A 16,202-nucleotide genomic window follows, 5' to 3' on the forward strand; every position below is an offset into this window, starting at 1 on the left:
TGTGACTCGTTTCTTGTTGCATTGAGTGTTATTCCTGATATTCACTTGATATCGGTTAAATTTGCCCTATTGTGCATTTGATTTCAGTTGAGTAGACCTGCTTCACCCTGATATCAATTGAATTCAGTATAATCAGGTAATTCACTTGAACGCTAGGTGATTAGTGTATACTTTATTCAAGTAAAAATAATAATAATAATAATAATAATAAAAAAAAGCGCGGCTCGGGAAGTCATTTACCATATCCGAACAAAGGCAACAAGTAGTGGAGCAGGAATGGTCTACAATAATAGTTTAATTATGCCATCGCAACCATAATTTCAGGAACCGAAACCAGACAATAACAGATCGAGCCAAATCTCACACAAGGCCAATCAATCGAAAAAGAAACAACCTTGCATTCTTACCTAAGAAAGCTCGTGAGGATAAAAAAAAAAAAAAATCTACTTTAATTGAAGATAAGCTCTATTTTAAATTGATTAAAATTTAGAATATATAATAGAAATTATTGAACAAGTTTTACATATACTTTGAAACAAAAAAGGTGTTTAAAGTGGCTTATGGGCATACCCAAAAAAAAAAAAAAAAAAAAAAAAAAAAAAAAAAGTGACTTTTTTATATATTGTGTTACAAATAATATTTCTTTCTTCCATTGCTTATCAATGACTCTTTAGAATATCTTGTCAAAAAGGGATGTCTGTGCATATTCAATGACCGACAATGATGCTGTTGAAAGAGAGAAAGAGACGCATTGGTATTCCTTTTTTCATCCATACGACACTACTGACTCCGTTCGATTCTTAAAAGAGTAATTTTGTTAAATCGCACGATCGGGAAATTGATTTGATCCAGTTGATCGTGATAATTATATTTAAATATATATTTTCTTTTTTTTCTTTTGCTTTCTTTTTCTCTTCTTTTTTTGTTTATTTGGTTTTTTGCATGAAAAAAAAAAATTAGAATAAATATATTTAATTTAGACGAATGCATTATTTTAATACATGATGACTGAAAGAGGTATAAACAAGTATTAGGCATTAAATGCTTATTATTTATTAGATAATCAAGAGCCATCAACGAGATATCATTATACGCAACAACAAGAAACAAGTACCAATGATGGTACAACAGTACGAACACAAGCTGCTTTTGTGAATAAACTATACAAGTAATAACAATAGAATGATTGAATGCATTGACCCTAATTCATGATAGAATGTTGGAAGATACTTCAATACAAAACCTGATTTCATGGTCAGAAAGAGGCGATCTATTTAGTGTATCGAATCCTACAGCATTCTCAAAGTCCGTCTTGCCTCAATATTTCAAACACAACAATTGGCAAAGCTTTGTTCGTCAACTGAACAGTAAGCGTTATTATTTCTGAACAAGAAGGATGATTGACATTGAATAGTGTATGGTTTTCATAAAGTGAATGATATGATACATTCCAACTTGACTTCAGACAACCAAACTTGGGAGTTTAAGCATCCTCATTTTAAAAAAGGAGAAATTGAGGACTTGCAGAACATCAAACGAAAGAGTACGAAACCTAGTGTGTCTAATTTACCAGCTCGAACGCCGAATCATGTACGATTACAAGCAGAGAATGATGAAGATATTTATGGACCAATGTATAAGCACATTCTACATATTGAAGAGCGATTACATCATGTCTCAAGGTCCTATGAAATCCTAAAGAATGAAACCAATTCACTCAAGGGACTCTTGTCGAAACAACAAGAAACGATTAGTGAATTTGCAGGCGTATTGGGTGATGTGTTGAGTGATGAAGGTAAACACAATGAAAGAGACAGAAATATGCTTATACGGTTTTTAGCTAATTTAAGTATGAATGAAGTAAAAAGAGAATCCATATTAAGCAAATTAAGTGAATTACAAGCATTATTTATGAACGACAATGCCAGTCAAACATCTTCAACCAATTCAACTCAATCCTTACAACAACCTTATATGATGTCAAGTGAACAACAACAACAACAACAACAAACACAACAAGAACAACAACAAACACAGACACAAACATCAAAATATTATCCATCTGACATTTTACCTCCACCAAATTACTCACAACAAAGATTTGATCCTTTTATACACACCCATTCTTCTTATTCTCCTCAATCTACTTCTTCACCTAATACAGGTAAATTCGTATTGTATTTATTTCTACTAACTTATTGATAGTATCGAAAAATAAACGACTAGGATTTGGTAAAGAATCTCATTTACTTAATCCTGAACCTCATCTTGCATACCCTTCTTCAAGAGACACTAAATCATCATTAGCAGGTAAATAAATCTAAAATTGAAGAAATTTAAACTTTAAACTTTTTTAGATCCTGAAGAGGCTTATATCAAAAGACAAAGAACAAACTAATTCCTTTTGAGAAAATTATTAATTCATTAATTATATATATATGCTCCCCCTTTTTTTTTTTTTTTTTTTTGTTTATAAAAAATATGCTTATTTTATGCCATTATAAATCATATATGCACAATCACTTTCTTTGTTTCAATTTGTATTGCTCGAATCTTCTTTTTTTCCCAAATCCCCGGTTAGATTGATTTTTTCCGCGCATTTATTTGACCGCAGTCTGTATAGATGCTTATCTTAAAATAAAAGGAGTGGTTCTTACATTTTCCTCCTAAACACAAGAATAGGAAATACAAACCGAATTCTCGGTACATCGCCATTTAACTAAAAATAAAAAAACCTCAATTTCTTTTCTCGATCTTTTTGTGGCTTTCGGGATTTAGATGGAGCTGCATGTGCATCGAGCACAACATTTATAAAAAAAAAAAAAAATTTCTGAATACCTAAGCAAGATTTTTTTTTATTGATAAACTATTTATGATTGACTTTGATCAACATAACAAAATATGGTAAGATACACAACATCATTGATAAGAAAAAAAAAAAAATAGTGTAAATTGATATTGACTGTTTAGGCTGGCGGCTATTAGGCCATGCTCCCCCTCTTTTTAAAAAAAAATGAACTTTCCATTTTAGAAGCCTGGACCGGTGTTTTCGAGAAATAGTGGATACTTTAACAAGTCACAATAGGCACCAGTAGCTTCTTTCTGATTGACAAAAAAGGAAATGTGATTAAAAAAGTATAGATCTTGATTTAAATGAAGATTCTTTAGATGATACATGTTGGTGGTAATCCATTATCACTACACATATCTTTGTCTTTTCTCTCTTTATATATATATATATATAAACGGATGACTCTGTTAAATACATTATTTTTTTTTTTTAGTTATGCTGTTTGTAGTAAATAGCTCTCCTTCATCCAATAGTAATATATTAAAGACAATCAGCGTGTCAATATATATATATATATATATAATACCCGTTAAGGCAACATCAAGATACTCTCTATCTTGTAAACAACAATGACACGTGTTAAACAACAATTCTCTGGGTATGAATATGCACGTTCTTATGTTTATTAAAATCATGACCAACCCCATAACTCTTTAAGCCATCCTTCTATGTTACAGTCTGGATCAGCTCTTTGTTTGATAAATGGATGTTCAAGCATTTGTTCAGGTGTAGGTCTTTTTTCTGGTTCTTTGATTAAGCATGTCTCTACAAAGTTTTGACATTCACTGGATCGATCTTGACCTACAGTAGGCATGGGTTGATTGACAATAAACTCCAAGAGTTCAAAGATAGTCAGATGAGGTTGACCTGGTGGAGGTAATGCTGGTCTGTTCTGTGCTACTTCAATAATAGTAAGGCCTAAAGACCAAATATCGGAACTAACGGAATAAGTAGCCCCTTTAATACGTTCAGGCTAAAGAGAGAATATATATATATATATGTATAAGTGGAGCTATTCTTAGGTTTACTTACAGCCATATAATATTGTGTGCCGGTAAATGTCTCTGCTAAAGAATTGATCAATTCACCAGAAACACCTAAATCACATAACTTGATTTGACCCTTTTTTGTCATTAGAATATTGCTTGGCTTAATATCTCGATGAATGACATTTTGTGAATGTAGATAAATAAGACCCTTACAGACCTATGATAAAGATGAGTTTTGGTTTTGAAAAAGCAGTCGTATTTATAGCTTACAGCATCTGCAATATTAGCTAAAATAGTCTCGCCTATGACACCACCAATATTGTTTGCTCGCTTGTAGATATCTTCTAAACTTCCACCCTCACAATACTCCATACATATCGCTATTGTTGTTTCCCCATCATCTAGAAATGCACCATAAAATGACACGATATAAGGTGATTCGCATGTCTTTAAGAAAGATAGTTCTCTCAAGATTTGTCTTTGTAACTGTGGATCTGGATCCACTGTGATTGTCTAGACAAGGTTGAATAACTCCCCCAAACCATATATCTATCTATCTATCTACCTTTTTGGCCATCGTCAGACCTGTCTTTTTATGCTTGACTAACCATACTGTTCCAGCTGCTCCTTCACCCAACTTGCGTATATTCTCAAAATCATCTGGTTTCAAATCACCCAACTTATCTTCATCATGAACAAGACGAGCAATATCTTCACGCCAGTTACCACTGGTACTTGTGCTGGTAGAATGATTGGTACTGGCTAAATCTTCTTGAGATGCATCTGGAAAAGATGTATTGAGTTCTAATCGAAGACCTGCAGATTTGTTGCGTAACTTTTGTGCCATCGTTTCTTAAAAAGAAAAAAAGAAAAAAAAAAGAAAAAGAAGAAAAAAAAAAAGAGAGAGTGAAATATTTGTTTATAATGATTTTATGTGTAACAAAATAATTTATTCTTGGTTCTTAATGGATAGGGAGTGAACCGCTATTTTTATAAAAGACAAGAGCGTTTATAAGTATATATCGCTTGAAGGATTCCCTTTTTAAGCAATCTCTTTCCCTTTGCATTGTTTTCCATCACTTTTATTTGACACTACTTCAGGCACCTGACGGAACTTGGATCCTAAAAGGAAGTTATATTCCGGCCCGGATTTTTATGCGCGATGCCATGATAGGGAGAGAGAGAGAGAAACAAAGAAGGAAAGAAGAAGAATAAGAGCCTACAATCTCTAGAAGCAGCGGGCTCGATATTTAATTTTAAAGACATCCTATGCGCATTATCCTTTGATACTTCCTTTCACCAATAGTCTTTTAAGAGATGGTAATAACCTTTTTGAATGATAGATGGATGAAATCAACCATCCAAACAGTCAATGAATAACGAAAATGGATTTAAAATACATGATGATGAGACTTTTTATGCAACTGATTGGATGGCTTGATTTCACATCTATCCTGTTGTCGAAACACAGTTGACACTAACATGATGACGATAGACCAAGGGTACCAGTTCATTCGGTAAGCGTCACACCAAGACTCACACTTTGTGTCGTCGTTGTGGCAACCGCTCTTTCCACAAGCAAAAGAAGACTTGCGCTCAATGTGGTTATCCTGCTGCCAAGACCAGATCTTGTAAGTAGTCTCGAGTAATTGAGATGACCCACTAACATACTATAGTCAACTGGTCTGAAAAGGGTAAGCGTAGAAAGACTACCGGTACTGGTCGTATGGCTCACTTGAAGGATGTCCAACGTCGTTTCAAGAATGGTTTCCGTGAAGGTATAATGCATATGACATATACAGCTGCAGCTTGTATTAATTTCATTAAAACATAGGTACTCAAGCCAAGAAGCAAGCCACTGCTTAATCATCATCATAACAATAATAATAATAAAAAAACACCATGATTTTCATTATAAGACAAAGAAAAAAAAAGAATGGACTATGATTGGTTACATAAGACTTCTTTAGATTGTCATACAATCATGTAGAGATTTTTTTGAGGGAAGAATGTTTAGGCCAAGGTCAGCTGAACTATTTAAGTTGTTCTTTATTCTCATTTGCCTTCTTTTTCTTCTTATTTTCGTTATGAATTCTAATTGTAAAGTATCCTATATTATCCATAATTTCAGTGATTTATGCAACTTACTTGCTTTACGCGTGCCCAACAATGCCAATAAACGAACGACTCAATCTACAAAAGCTAACATTAAACAAGCACTTTTGGCTTACAATACTTCTTTACCCAAATCCGTCAGATATCTTTCTGCCAGTAGTGAATTGATTGAGAATTTGATGTTTAGAGCTATTCAGAACTGGTGTTGCATTAGTTTCAAAATTGTGCCTATCGAAATCGAACTGTTAAAGCATGATACACCCAAAACCATACTCTATTGTGTGGCAGCCATCACTATCACTTCCATCAATCCCAAGAACCAAAGCAGACAAGTTGAAGGCAAACACAACACAGACGAAGGCTTCAAAAAAGACGTTGCCTATCACTTTTATCAAAGAGCACGCCATTATCTGAAAGAAGTGATCTTTGAAGACGATATCTCGGTGACAGCCATTCAATGTTATTTTTGTCTATGTTATACAGCTAATTTGTTGCGTTTGCCACTTGAGCGCCGAGCTTGGCAGCATCTGGCTTGTGAAACACTCAAGAGCAAAGTAGCCTATGTTCAAGATTCGAAACCCATTCGACAATGCTGGTATCGATGGTACTACATTGATGCATGGTTAGCCATCTCATTGGGCCAAGACTGTCTGTTGCCTGATCAACTTCCATTCCGTATAGAACATCAAAGACAACACCGAGCAAGCCATGCCTATCATGGGTGCATGATGTCGAATGATACCTTGTATGATTTTGCTGTGATGGGACAGCATATACGAAGATACACGCATGCAATTCGACAAGGCACCCTGTTTTACATGTACGATGCATTGACCACGGACATGATTGCTTGGTGGTCTAATGTCAACGATCAAAACTTACAGCTAGCCAACTGTTATTATTCTTTACGCCTTGTTCTCTTGTTCCATTTACTTCACCAAGATCAATATAAAGTCACATTTGATCTCTTGCTGGACGGGCTCGATAACGCACTGCATCTTCTTCAGGGTCTTCAAGATCTCAAGTTAAGAGGGTGCGACCAAAGTACTTATCATCATATGTTCTTTGCTATCCATAGCACACTCAAGAAAATACTAGTGCATATCCGAGGCAATCCTGGATTTCATTGTCTCGAGGCATTTGCAAAAAAACAGTTTGAGATGAACCTGTGTATTTTAGAAGGCACAAATGCCTTTGTAGACGATATCTATCAAATGCGAAGTATTGGTGCAACCATTGAAGCAGAAATGTGTGAATTAGGTTTTATTGACCATGATATCAAGGGTAGAAAATCACAACATGTATTTCGAGCCGAAATAATGGCGAAATCAGCCAAGAAGCCAAAAAAGAGTCACACAATGCATTGAAACCACTTTTCTTTTTTTCTCTTTTTTTTTTTTTTTTTTTCCTTTATGTTTACCTTACGCTATAAAAGTTTTATTCGATTTAATGTAAATAAAGAAATTATTCTATTTTTATTGATTGATACATAGTCTATCAAAAGAACTCGCTTTTATTCTACACAACCATTGCGCGTCTTGTTTTTTGGTACAGATGATTTTGCTTCTACGCATTTAAAAGCACTTGTAAAAGAAAAAGGTAACAATCCTCAGAAATAAGCTTTGTATTGATTTTCATTTATTTATTCTGCTAGAGCGCACGGACTCTTGTATTCAAGCACTTGATCTTGTCTGTCCACCTGATCGTCGTACTGGCAGAAAATTAGAGACATGGACGCCAAGTAAGGATGACTACCCATACATGCGAATGACTTATTGATTCTTAGGTGAGACAAAAGGCATTGCAGCATCACATCAACTCGAAATATTCCATACACCCCCACACGCCAAGACACTCAACGATTGGCAAGTACCTTCCAATACACCTTATGATCTAGGTGTTGTTGTCTCCTTTGGTTATTTCATTCCACCTCATATTATCCATAAGTTCAAATATGGTGCTGTTAATGTACACCCTTCATTGTTACCTAAATACCGTGGTGCAGCACCTATTCAACATGCTATTCTGTATGGTGATAAAGAAACAGGCGTCACGATTCAAGAGCTCGATCCGCATGAATTTGATGCTGGTCGTATTTTAGCACAACACAAACTTGTGCTGGACCAACCACCTGTCTATAGCAGCTTAAAATCCACATTGGCCGATATAGGCAGCCAATTGTTAATAGACACATTGATGCATTTGCATGAACGCAAAGCCAATGCTGTGGTACAAGATGCGAGTAAGGCTACACGCGCACCCAAAGTGAAAAAAGAATGGTCTGAACTAGACTTTAATAACACATCAGCATGGCAAGTAGAACAGCTACATCGTGCTATAGGTGAACATTATCCTTTGCGTACTATCTATCAAACTCACACTAAAAAGGCAAAGGATATCATGGTTCAATTACTTGATATCTCAGTAGCCAGTCACTCTGATAGTGACCTAAGAGGATGTTCACCCGGTAGTTTTCGCTGGCATGAACCTTCGGGTTCCATTCATATAGTATGTAGTGATCAAACGGTGATTGCCTGTCCTACATTCAAACTACAGAACAAGGGTACTATTTCTGCCAAAGACTTTTGTAATGGATACCATCAAGAAGGTAGTTTTGGTGTTTCTTTAGGCGTGGATGACTTGATTGTTGAGAGAAACATGAAAAAGAGGGCCAAAATGCACCCTTTTTACTGAATAAAATATTTTTCTTCTTTTTGATTTCGTGTGCAAAATGGTAATAAACGCTTCTTTTTTTTTTCTGCTTGCTTATAACAAGTGTTAGGGACAAGAGCAATCTGTGTTTCATAAAGTGACGCTTACACCTGGCACTACTTTGTCATCACAAAAGTCAGTAACAATAGACTTGATAACAAGCACTGATCCTCTTTTGATAGATCGAATCGAGATGAACAAGAGGTATAAACCACTAAATATGCTATATGTACCAACACATCATATGATAGACAGAGCAAGGTATTATTCGTGTAGTGAGCGAAGAAGGAGAAGAGCAAGAGGAAGAATTGGAATTATTACAGTCTATGAAACAATTTGAACCTTTTTTCAAAGAACAAGAAAAAGGATTTGGTTTAGACCTTATTTTGGGATCCAAAAACAAGGCATCTTCTATGCAACAAAAAGGTAAGAAAAAAAATAGCTGCATTTTATGTCTATTGAATCCTATAAAAAGATATACTACAAGATCCTATGGTGGATCTGTTCTTTGGGCTTCAAGGTCATGTTAAAGAACACATGTCTCATATCCATATGGAACAAAGAATTTTACTTAAACGTATTGCTTATGCAGACGAACTGAGTTCAATGGCTGTTCAGACTATGACAGTCGCATTAAATCAAGCCAAACTTGTATCTGAAAAAATAGCAGAAGGTAAGAATGAGAATAGGACAAAAGGTGATGATTAAACAAACAAGCTCCTATCATGAAACAACAGGCTATTCAAATACAAAACCATGCTACTCATATCTTTAAAGCATTATCAGCCTTAGAAGAACACCTTGATCCAGAAGATAGGATCTCAGCAGAAATCAGAGCCACACGATGGCCTGAATTAAATCAACTTTTGATAGATGCAGCTAAACCAATGATTGATCGATACATTAGTAGCTCAAGTGATTTAGCCACTGTCGGCACAACATCTACCAGTCCATTAGTAGAGCATATGATAACCAATGAACAAGAAATAGAGACAAGTGCTCTTAGTCGATTAAGAGGTCTTTCTTCAAGATCGCTTTCAAAAACAGATGAATAAATTTTATTACATGGCAGCAAGATCATCCAGTGATTTTCCTTCCACGCGATGAATAATCCATTCAGATTGAGGTTTAGCACCAAGTGCTTCATAAAAGTTTCTTGAAGACTTGTTCCAATCCAAGCACACCCATTCATATCGAGCACATTTGCGTTCCTTGGCAAGCACAGCCAATTGAATCAATAGTTTCTTACCAATGCCTGTGCCTCTGAAATGGGAATGCACATACAGATCTTCTAAATAAATACCAGGGCGACCTTGGAAAGTAGAAAAGTTGTGGAAATAAAGAGCCATGCCAGCAGGTTCTAATTCTGATTCAGGTGTACGCTTGGCATCAGCAATAATCACTTCAGCATAACTGCGTTCACCAAAGAGAGTTTCGCGAAGAATATCTTCAGTAGCAACTACTTGATCAGAAAGTTTTTCATATTCAGCAAGGGCTTTGATGAATTGAAGGATAGTAGGGACATCATCAACAGTAGCGGGTCTAATTTCTACAGAAGACATTTTTTTTTTTTTTTTAGAAAAGAGAAAGATAAAAAAGCAAATTGGGTAATATTTATACTTTTTTTTTTTTTAAATTAGCGCACTTTTCTCCTTCTTACGATCGTATTTGACAACTTGTATTAGGTTTGACATGTTAAATAATATACAATCAAATATGAGATCAGAGTATTGAATAATGTATGTACCTGCTTCTTTTTTCTTTTTATCGCAAAAAAGAATTATGGATAAAATTATTTCGCACGAATAGTATATTCTAGACTGATTTTTCTAGAGATAATCTAAAAAATATGTTGTACCAAATAATTGTCTTTTGACAAGCAAATGAGTCATTTAGAGATATCCCAAGTCATTGACAGAAAGCTATTTCCTATTTTAGACGTTTCTTTGTGCTTTTTGTTCATTCACATCATATGAATTCAGCCACTTGTCATGCGAAAACATAATTTTACTTTGTTTGGCATGATTGCCATGAACCATTGTTTATGCAACGGAAGAGGAGCTGCTTTCCTATTGTACAGAACTATTGATAGGAAAAGACTAAACGCTTGCTCTTGTTTTTATTGGAAAGTTATCCAAGCCCTGTTTCTCTCTCACAAAAGATGAGGGCGGTCATTTAAAACAAGTGGAGCATTTCATGTTGAATACTTTTCTTTTGTTTCTTCTTTTTTTTTTTTTTTGGTTAACGAAATGGTACATATATATCCTTAGTGTCTTCAGTATTGACCTGTCATATTTATTAGGGAAATTGTTGTGGTTCAGAGAGTCATGAAGTAGAAGATCATGAACTTAAAGCAAAGCAAAATAGAAAGGGAGAAAAGGGACATACCTTAGGTGGAGAAGCACCTGCTTTAGAAGGGGACGCTTCAAGAGAAGCTAGACTCAATGCAATCGAGAAGAGAAGACAAGAAGTATAACAGAATCTATATCAATATACATAACTAATAAGCATAGGCTGAGAATCGCGGCGTCAAAGAAGGTGGTGGTAAATTAAGTAAACAATTAGCAGAACAAAATAAGCAGACAGGACATTCTATACCAGTTCGAGATTCACGTGATGACCAATTGACTGTAAGTGGCATATTCTAAACAAATATGTATTGACTGCTATATAGTGGGACTAAGAGCGTTCTCTTTCTATTTAATTACTATATAATAAACCATAATGAGTAATACTATGTATTTGAAGCAATAGGCATACACTCGAGAGCATTACAGAACTTCAATTGCATGGAAAAGAAACGAATACGAAACAGTCTATTTTGTGGAGATTATGCGAGCAAAATGACACCATAAATACTTCTAAAGGAGAGTATAATAGTCATAGAACCTTAAGAAAGGATACACCACCATGAACTATGCTATGAACATTGTTAATACTTTGGTTTTCAGAAAATAAAAATTCTCAAATGTCGACAAAACATTGTGTGATTTTACCATTCGTAACTAATTTTAAGAATCATCTAAATATACTCTAGAAAACAATATAACAATATCTGGTAACCGAATCAAATCATATTACACTTTTGACATATTCTTAATCGACATTTAATTGATTTCTCATTAGTTTACTAGAAACACTCTTTTGTCTCTTCATTTTTTAGAAATACCAGCTACTCTACAGTTAGGTGTTTATTAGAACCTGAATCTCAATGCTAAAAGTTTTCATTCTTACAAAAACAACACTTAGAAACCATGAAATTAAAGCAAACGATATAAAAATAAAAACCACTAACACAAAAGAGAAAAAAAAACTCTCCGGCGGGGAATTGAACCCCGGTCTCCCGCGTGACAGGCGGGGATACTCACCACTATACTACCGAAGAGAGACATTTGTCGATCAAACGCGCGTTATTTCGACGTTTCTTTTATACTTTTTGCGCAGAAACTTTTTCCCTCGTTTGCACGTTCTTTTCCTCCAAAATTAGTAGCAAACCATCCATTTTACCTTCTTCCCGTTTTCCCGTCTTGTCTGACTCCAAAGAACAATCTCCCGCCTCTGGTTACACTGCATTAATTGCAGATTTAAGTTCAAGTCCTACGGTTACCGTTACAAGTTCCACTGCATCTAATTTACTACCTTCTGAATCGGTCCATTCGGTTACATCTTTTACTAAACGACCTTTTGTGCCTTCCCCTACTTCCTCATTAGGTACAATGTCTAAAAAAAGTGCTATTGTTCCCAAAGTAGTAACTACTGCTACTTTTGTACCTTACCAAGTGGATCCCCAAGCTTCTGGAATCAGATCTACTAGATCTCGGAAGAGATCTCCGGCTCCTTCCCGATTGCCTGTTGCTTCTGCCTCTGAATTGGTCGCTACTGGTTCCAAGCCCTCGGTTCCTGCTCCTTCAGTAGAGGAATTTGCTCCAGCCATTCCATCTACTGTTGCTACTTTGCCTTTGCTTCCTCCTGCTGGAATGAGTCTGCCTGATTGGGCATTGAATTTCCAATCGCAACTTCGGTTGTGTGAGGAAAAGCTCAGTGTTCATGATGGTCGTCTTGAAGAAGTGGAGCGACTAGCTGCTGAGAATGCTCGCTTACAAAGTGAGTTGACAGCTACCAAAGAGGCCTTGCACACCTCACAAGACTTGGTAGCTCAGCTTCAACAGGAGTTGGTCTCTCTTCGCTCTGGTGGTGTCTCTGTTGGTGGTGTTTCTTCTGGTGGTGTTTCTTCTGGTGGTGTCTCTGTTGGTGGTGTTTCTTCTGGTGGTGTCTCTTCTGGTACTGGTGATGACGGTGCTATGGAATGGGCTGATGATATTGCTGAAGTTAGTTCGTCCACTCTTCTAGATGACGAACTTACCTTCCCTGCTTTGAAAAATGGAACCAGTGCTTCCAAATATGCTTCTCTCCCTCCTGTGCTTGCTCTTTCTCAGCCTGAAAAAGCAAAGTCTGCCCCCTCTTTTGCTACGGTGGCTAAAAAAGCCAAGGCAAAACGTACAAAAGCCCCTCTCCCCCGTCAAGTGGCTGCTGCCTCTAGACAATTCACTGCTCTGCCTGAGAATTATACTCAAGGGTATCAGTATGTGTACTTGCCTAGTCGTCATAAGGATAGCCTTAGAAACCTACGCGCCAAATTAGCTATTCTCAAAGTTAATAACTGGCGTGTACTTGATGTCCACTTTCCTGCTGCTCGCGTCGTTGCACTTTTGGTACACAACGACTACGTTTCTGAACTTTGCTCTGTTTTTGCTAAAGCTGGTGTCAAGCCTATTGATGACTTTGACCCACTTGACGCAAAACACCTGAATGACCCCCGTGTTGCTACGTTGTCTGCTGTTGAGGCTGGTCAAAAAGCCCAACAAGTTCATCAAGGCCGTCTTTTGCGTGCTTTGAAGTATATTCGCTCGCCTGCATGTAATGCAGTAGCTGCTGACTTTTGTGCACGTAACTGGCTCAGTGGCGAGCAGCTGCGCGAGTTTAGAAAAACTGGTTCTTTCTCTGTGGTCTCTTTCTCTGGTGCTCCTGGTGGTTCTGGTGTTGCTGGTGGTTCTGGTGGCTCTGGTGGCTCTGGTGTTGCTGGTGGTTCTGGTGTTGCTGGTGCTGGTGGTGTTGCTGGTGAAAAGGAAAAAGAAGATCTTGAGATGAGCGAAGCTGAATCTCAAGCTCAAACTCCCCATGTTTCTACTCCTACTGATGGTGGTGAATCAGTTAGTGCTCAGTAATGAGTACTAACGAAATTACCATTACGATCTGGAATGCAAACTGTCTAGATCGTTTCACCATCAATACAGTTACCCAGTCCTTTCCTTCTTCTTCCTTGATTTTTATTACCGAAACATGGCTTCTCTCTCCTTTACGTCTCCCTACTTCATGGCAGCAATATCATACTTATGGCTTGCCAGTTCCTAATATGCGTCGTGGTCAAATGGGTATTACTCTCCTTGTTAATCCTGACTTTCCTTACCCTGTAACTCATTTGCCATCCTCCTCTCCCTATGTTCTTTCATGTCAAGTCGCTTCTACTCTCATTCATTGTCTATACCTTCCTCCTTCTGCCTCTCTTTCCGACTCTTATGCCCTCTCTATCTTGCGTGATCTACCTGTACACCGTTTGCCTGGTCAAACAAATACAATTTACTGCGGTGATCTCAACGCTCGTCATGCCCGACTACTTGGCGATACAAAGTCAACAGTTCGTGGCACTATGCTCTATGAATGGATGGTCGATTCTGGCCTTCATTGCTGGAATTCTGTCTTTGCTTTTGGTGTACCTACACATACAAAACAAAGACGACAACAAATCTTTTCTGCTGGTGGTTCTGGTGGTTCTGGTGTTGCTGGTGTTGCTGGTGTTCCTGGTGTTGCTGGTGTTGCTGGTGTTGCTGGTGTTGCTGGTGTTGCTGGTGTTGCTGGTGTTGCTGGTGTTGCTGGTGTTGCTGGTGTTGCTGGTGTTCCTGGTGTTCCTGGCGTTGTTGGTGTTGATGATGATGCTGTTACTATTGATAGTAATGACATTGTTGTTGATGCTGATAGTGATGCTGATACGGACGATGGCTCCCCTCTCTCCGCCAATGATAATACTGTCTCTTATATTTCATATGTATCAGGCAGTATTATTGATTTGTTTATAAGTGCTGCTGATCTTCGTGATCCATTTCTGACCGTCCACAATGATATCAGTATCAACTCTGATCATCATCCTGTCTCGCTTTCTTTTTCCGCTCCTTGTCCTCCTCCATCTCGTACTAGTCATCCTCGTCTTCTTTGGAATCTATCCAGACTAGATGAGCCAGACTGTACATATCCGACTTTGTTTGCTGAAAAGGTTGCTCCGCTACAAGAGACACTGATGAGTGCACTGACTGCCACTGACTGCCCAGATCTTGATGCTATCAGTGATTCACTTACCGATGCAATACATTCCTCTCTTTCCGAGTCAGTCGGTCAGCGCAAGCCTCGCTCTCCTGGCAATACCTGGTTCTGGACTGATGAATTGCAAGTGGCTTTTGAGCTGCGTGAGTCCATGCATAACCGCTGGCTACGTGCACCTGATCCGGTTGAACGCTGCATCCGATGGGCTGAATACCTCAAGTCTAAAGAGGCCTTTCAAAAAGCAATGCGTCGACGTCGTCGATTAACATGGAAGCAATTCTGTGGAAAATTGACAAGTCAGCCATTGTCTGAAACAAGTGGCACGATCAAGAAAATCCTCAGAAGTCGAACCACTTCGGCTTCTTTTTCACACCCTGATGGTCCCACTGCTGCTGCTACTGCGATGGCTCGTCACCTGAAAAGTACCTTTGCTGGTGACTCTCTTCCTGCCAATCGGCAACCAAACCCTCCTGCTCCTGTTGGGCCTCACTCGCTGGACGATTGTCCTTTCAATGAGGATAGTCTGGACTTCTTCTTGACCAAGCGTTTGGCTAGGCGTAAGGCACCTGGTGTTGATCACCTGCGTGCTGAGATGCTGATACCGATTCGTTCGTCTCTTGTTCCAGTGTTACTGTTGTTGTTCAAGCTCTGTTGGCGCTGGTCTTGTACCCCTTCTTCTTGGCGTGTGGCACAGGTGGTGCCAATCTATAAGAAAGGTGATGCGTTAGATGCTGCAAACTATCGGCCCATTAGTCTTACCTCTGTTCTACGTAAGCTTTTGGAAAGATGTTTGTATGATACGCTCGTTGAAACTGCTCCTGCTCTTGACATTGTACAAGGTGGTTTTCGTGAAGGTCGCGGTGCTCCTGATCAAGCATTATGCTTGCACGATCTTTGTCAACAGCATCGTCTTGACTATGGTTCTTCTCCTGTCTTGGCCTTTCTTGACATCAAGTCGGCGTATGATACGGTTGATCGTGGTATCATCTGGCGTGCGTTGGAGACTCATGTCTCTGATGCTATGCTAGGTATACTGCAAAACTTGTTTGATGAGGTGTCTGTTTGTGTCTTGGTGTCTGGTGTTTGCTCTTCTGGTTTCTGGCCTGGTACTGGTGTTCTACAAGGTTCAATCCTTAGTCCTTTCTTGTACTCTGTGTACA

The 16,202-nt window shown here is 37.9% G+C and overlaps 8 protein-coding genes and 1 non-coding gene across 9 annotated transcripts; 6 read left to right on the plus strand and 3 right to left on the minus strand.

The window, feature by feature from the left end:
• Window positions 1-882: 882 nt before the first annotated feature.
• B0P05DRAFT_565275 (HSF-type DNA-binding-domain-containing protein) lies at window positions 883-2,448 on the plus strand. Its single transcript, XM_051580938.1, has 6 exons — window positions 883-1,017; window positions 1,060-1,168; window positions 1,216-1,367; window positions 1,415-1,795; window positions 1,841-2,164; window positions 2,206-2,448. Exons 1-6 carry the CDS (start codon window positions 1,002-1,004, stop codon window positions 2,316-2,318), a joined length of 1,095 nt encoding a protein of 364 aa, XP_051429380.1. The 5' UTR covers window positions 883-1,001; the 3' UTR covers window positions 2,319-2,448.
• Window positions 2,449-3,424: 976 nt separating this feature from the next.
• On the minus strand, window positions 3,425-4,693 carry B0P05DRAFT_565287 (kinase-like domain-containing protein). The gene is made up of 4 exons (XM_051580939.1): window positions 4,406-4,693; window positions 4,111-4,353; window positions 3,884-4,057; window positions 3,425-3,824 (listed from the first exon to the last, which is right to left on the minus strand). Exons 1-4 carry the CDS (start codon window positions 4,685-4,687, stop codon window positions 3,483-3,485), a joined length of 1,041 nt encoding a protein of 346 aa, XP_051429381.1. The 5' UTR covers window positions 4,688-4,693; the 3' UTR covers window positions 3,425-3,482.
• Window positions 4,694-4,896: 203 nt separating this feature from the next.
• Window positions 4,897-5,774, plus strand: B0P05DRAFT_565291 (60S ribosomal protein L37). Its single transcript, XM_051580940.1, has 3 exons — window positions 4,897-5,160; window positions 5,336-5,471; window positions 5,517-5,774. The coding sequence occupies exons 1-3, from the start codon at window positions 5,158-5,160 to the stop codon at window positions 5,672-5,674; spliced, it is 297 nt and encodes a 98-aa protein (XP_051429382.1). The 5' UTR covers window positions 4,897-5,157; the 3' UTR covers window positions 5,675-5,774.
• On the plus strand, window positions 5,549-7,375 carry B0P05DRAFT_565294 (uncharacterized protein). Its single transcript, XM_051580941.1, has 2 exons — window positions 5,549-5,618; window positions 5,675-7,375. The coding sequence occupies exon 2, from the start codon at window positions 5,850-5,852 to the stop codon at window positions 7,320-7,322; it is 1,473 nt and encodes a 490-aa protein (XP_051429383.1). The 5' UTR covers window positions 5,549-5,618; window positions 5,675-5,849; the 3' UTR covers window positions 7,323-7,375.
• On the plus strand, window positions 7,357-8,681 carry B0P05DRAFT_565297 (formyl transferase). Its single transcript, XM_051580942.1, has 4 exons — window positions 7,357-7,406; window positions 7,449-7,554; window positions 7,610-7,696; window positions 7,742-8,681. The coding sequence occupies exons 1-4, from the start codon at window positions 7,368-7,370 to the stop codon at window positions 8,647-8,649; spliced, it is 1,140 nt and encodes a 379-aa protein (XP_051429384.1). The 5' UTR covers window positions 7,357-7,367; the 3' UTR covers window positions 8,650-8,681.
• Window positions 8,682-8,737: 56 nt separating this feature from the next.
• Window positions 8,738-9,741, plus strand: B0P05DRAFT_565305 (uncharacterized protein). The gene is made up of 2 exons (XM_051580943.1): window positions 8,738-9,340; window positions 9,385-9,741. The coding sequence occupies exons 1-2, from the start codon at window positions 9,160-9,162 to the stop codon at window positions 9,720-9,722; spliced, it is 519 nt and encodes a 172-aa protein (XP_051429385.1). The 5' UTR covers window positions 8,738-9,159; the 3' UTR covers window positions 9,723-9,741.
• Window positions 9,729-10,229, minus strand: B0P05DRAFT_481290 (acyl-CoA N-acyltransferase; the record flags this gene model as incomplete). The annotated part of the gene is made up of 1 exon (XM_051575170.1): window positions 9,729-10,229. The coding sequence occupies one exon, from the start codon at window positions 10,227-10,229 to the stop codon at window positions 9,729-9,731; it is 501 nt and encodes a 166-aa protein (XP_051429386.1).
• Window positions 10,230-10,895: 666 nt separating this feature from the next.
• B0P05DRAFT_565314 (uncharacterized protein) lies at window positions 10,896-11,402 on the plus strand. The gene is made up of 4 exons (XM_051580944.1): window positions 10,896-10,919; window positions 10,970-11,137; window positions 11,181-11,297; window positions 11,342-11,402. Exons 1-4 carry the CDS (start codon window positions 10,917-10,919, stop codon window positions 11,348-11,350), a joined length of 297 nt encoding a protein of 98 aa, XP_051429387.1. The 5' UTR covers window positions 10,896-10,916; the 3' UTR covers window positions 11,351-11,402.
• Window positions 11,403-11,980: 578 nt separating this feature from the next.
• B0P05DRAFT_t120 lies at window positions 11,981-12,052 on the minus strand. Its single transcript has one exon. It is a non-coding gene; the product is annotated as a tRNA-Asp (tRNA).
• Window positions 12,053-16,202: the final 4,150 nt, after the last annotated feature.

Source organism: Gilbertella persicaria (assembly GCF_025201335.1).
Source record: "Gilbertella persicaria strain CBS 190.32 chromosome Unknown B0P05scaffold_79, whole genome shotgun sequence".
NCBI lineage: Eukaryota > Fungi > Mucoromycota > Mucoromycetes > Mucorales > Choanephoraceae > Gilbertella > Gilbertella persicaria.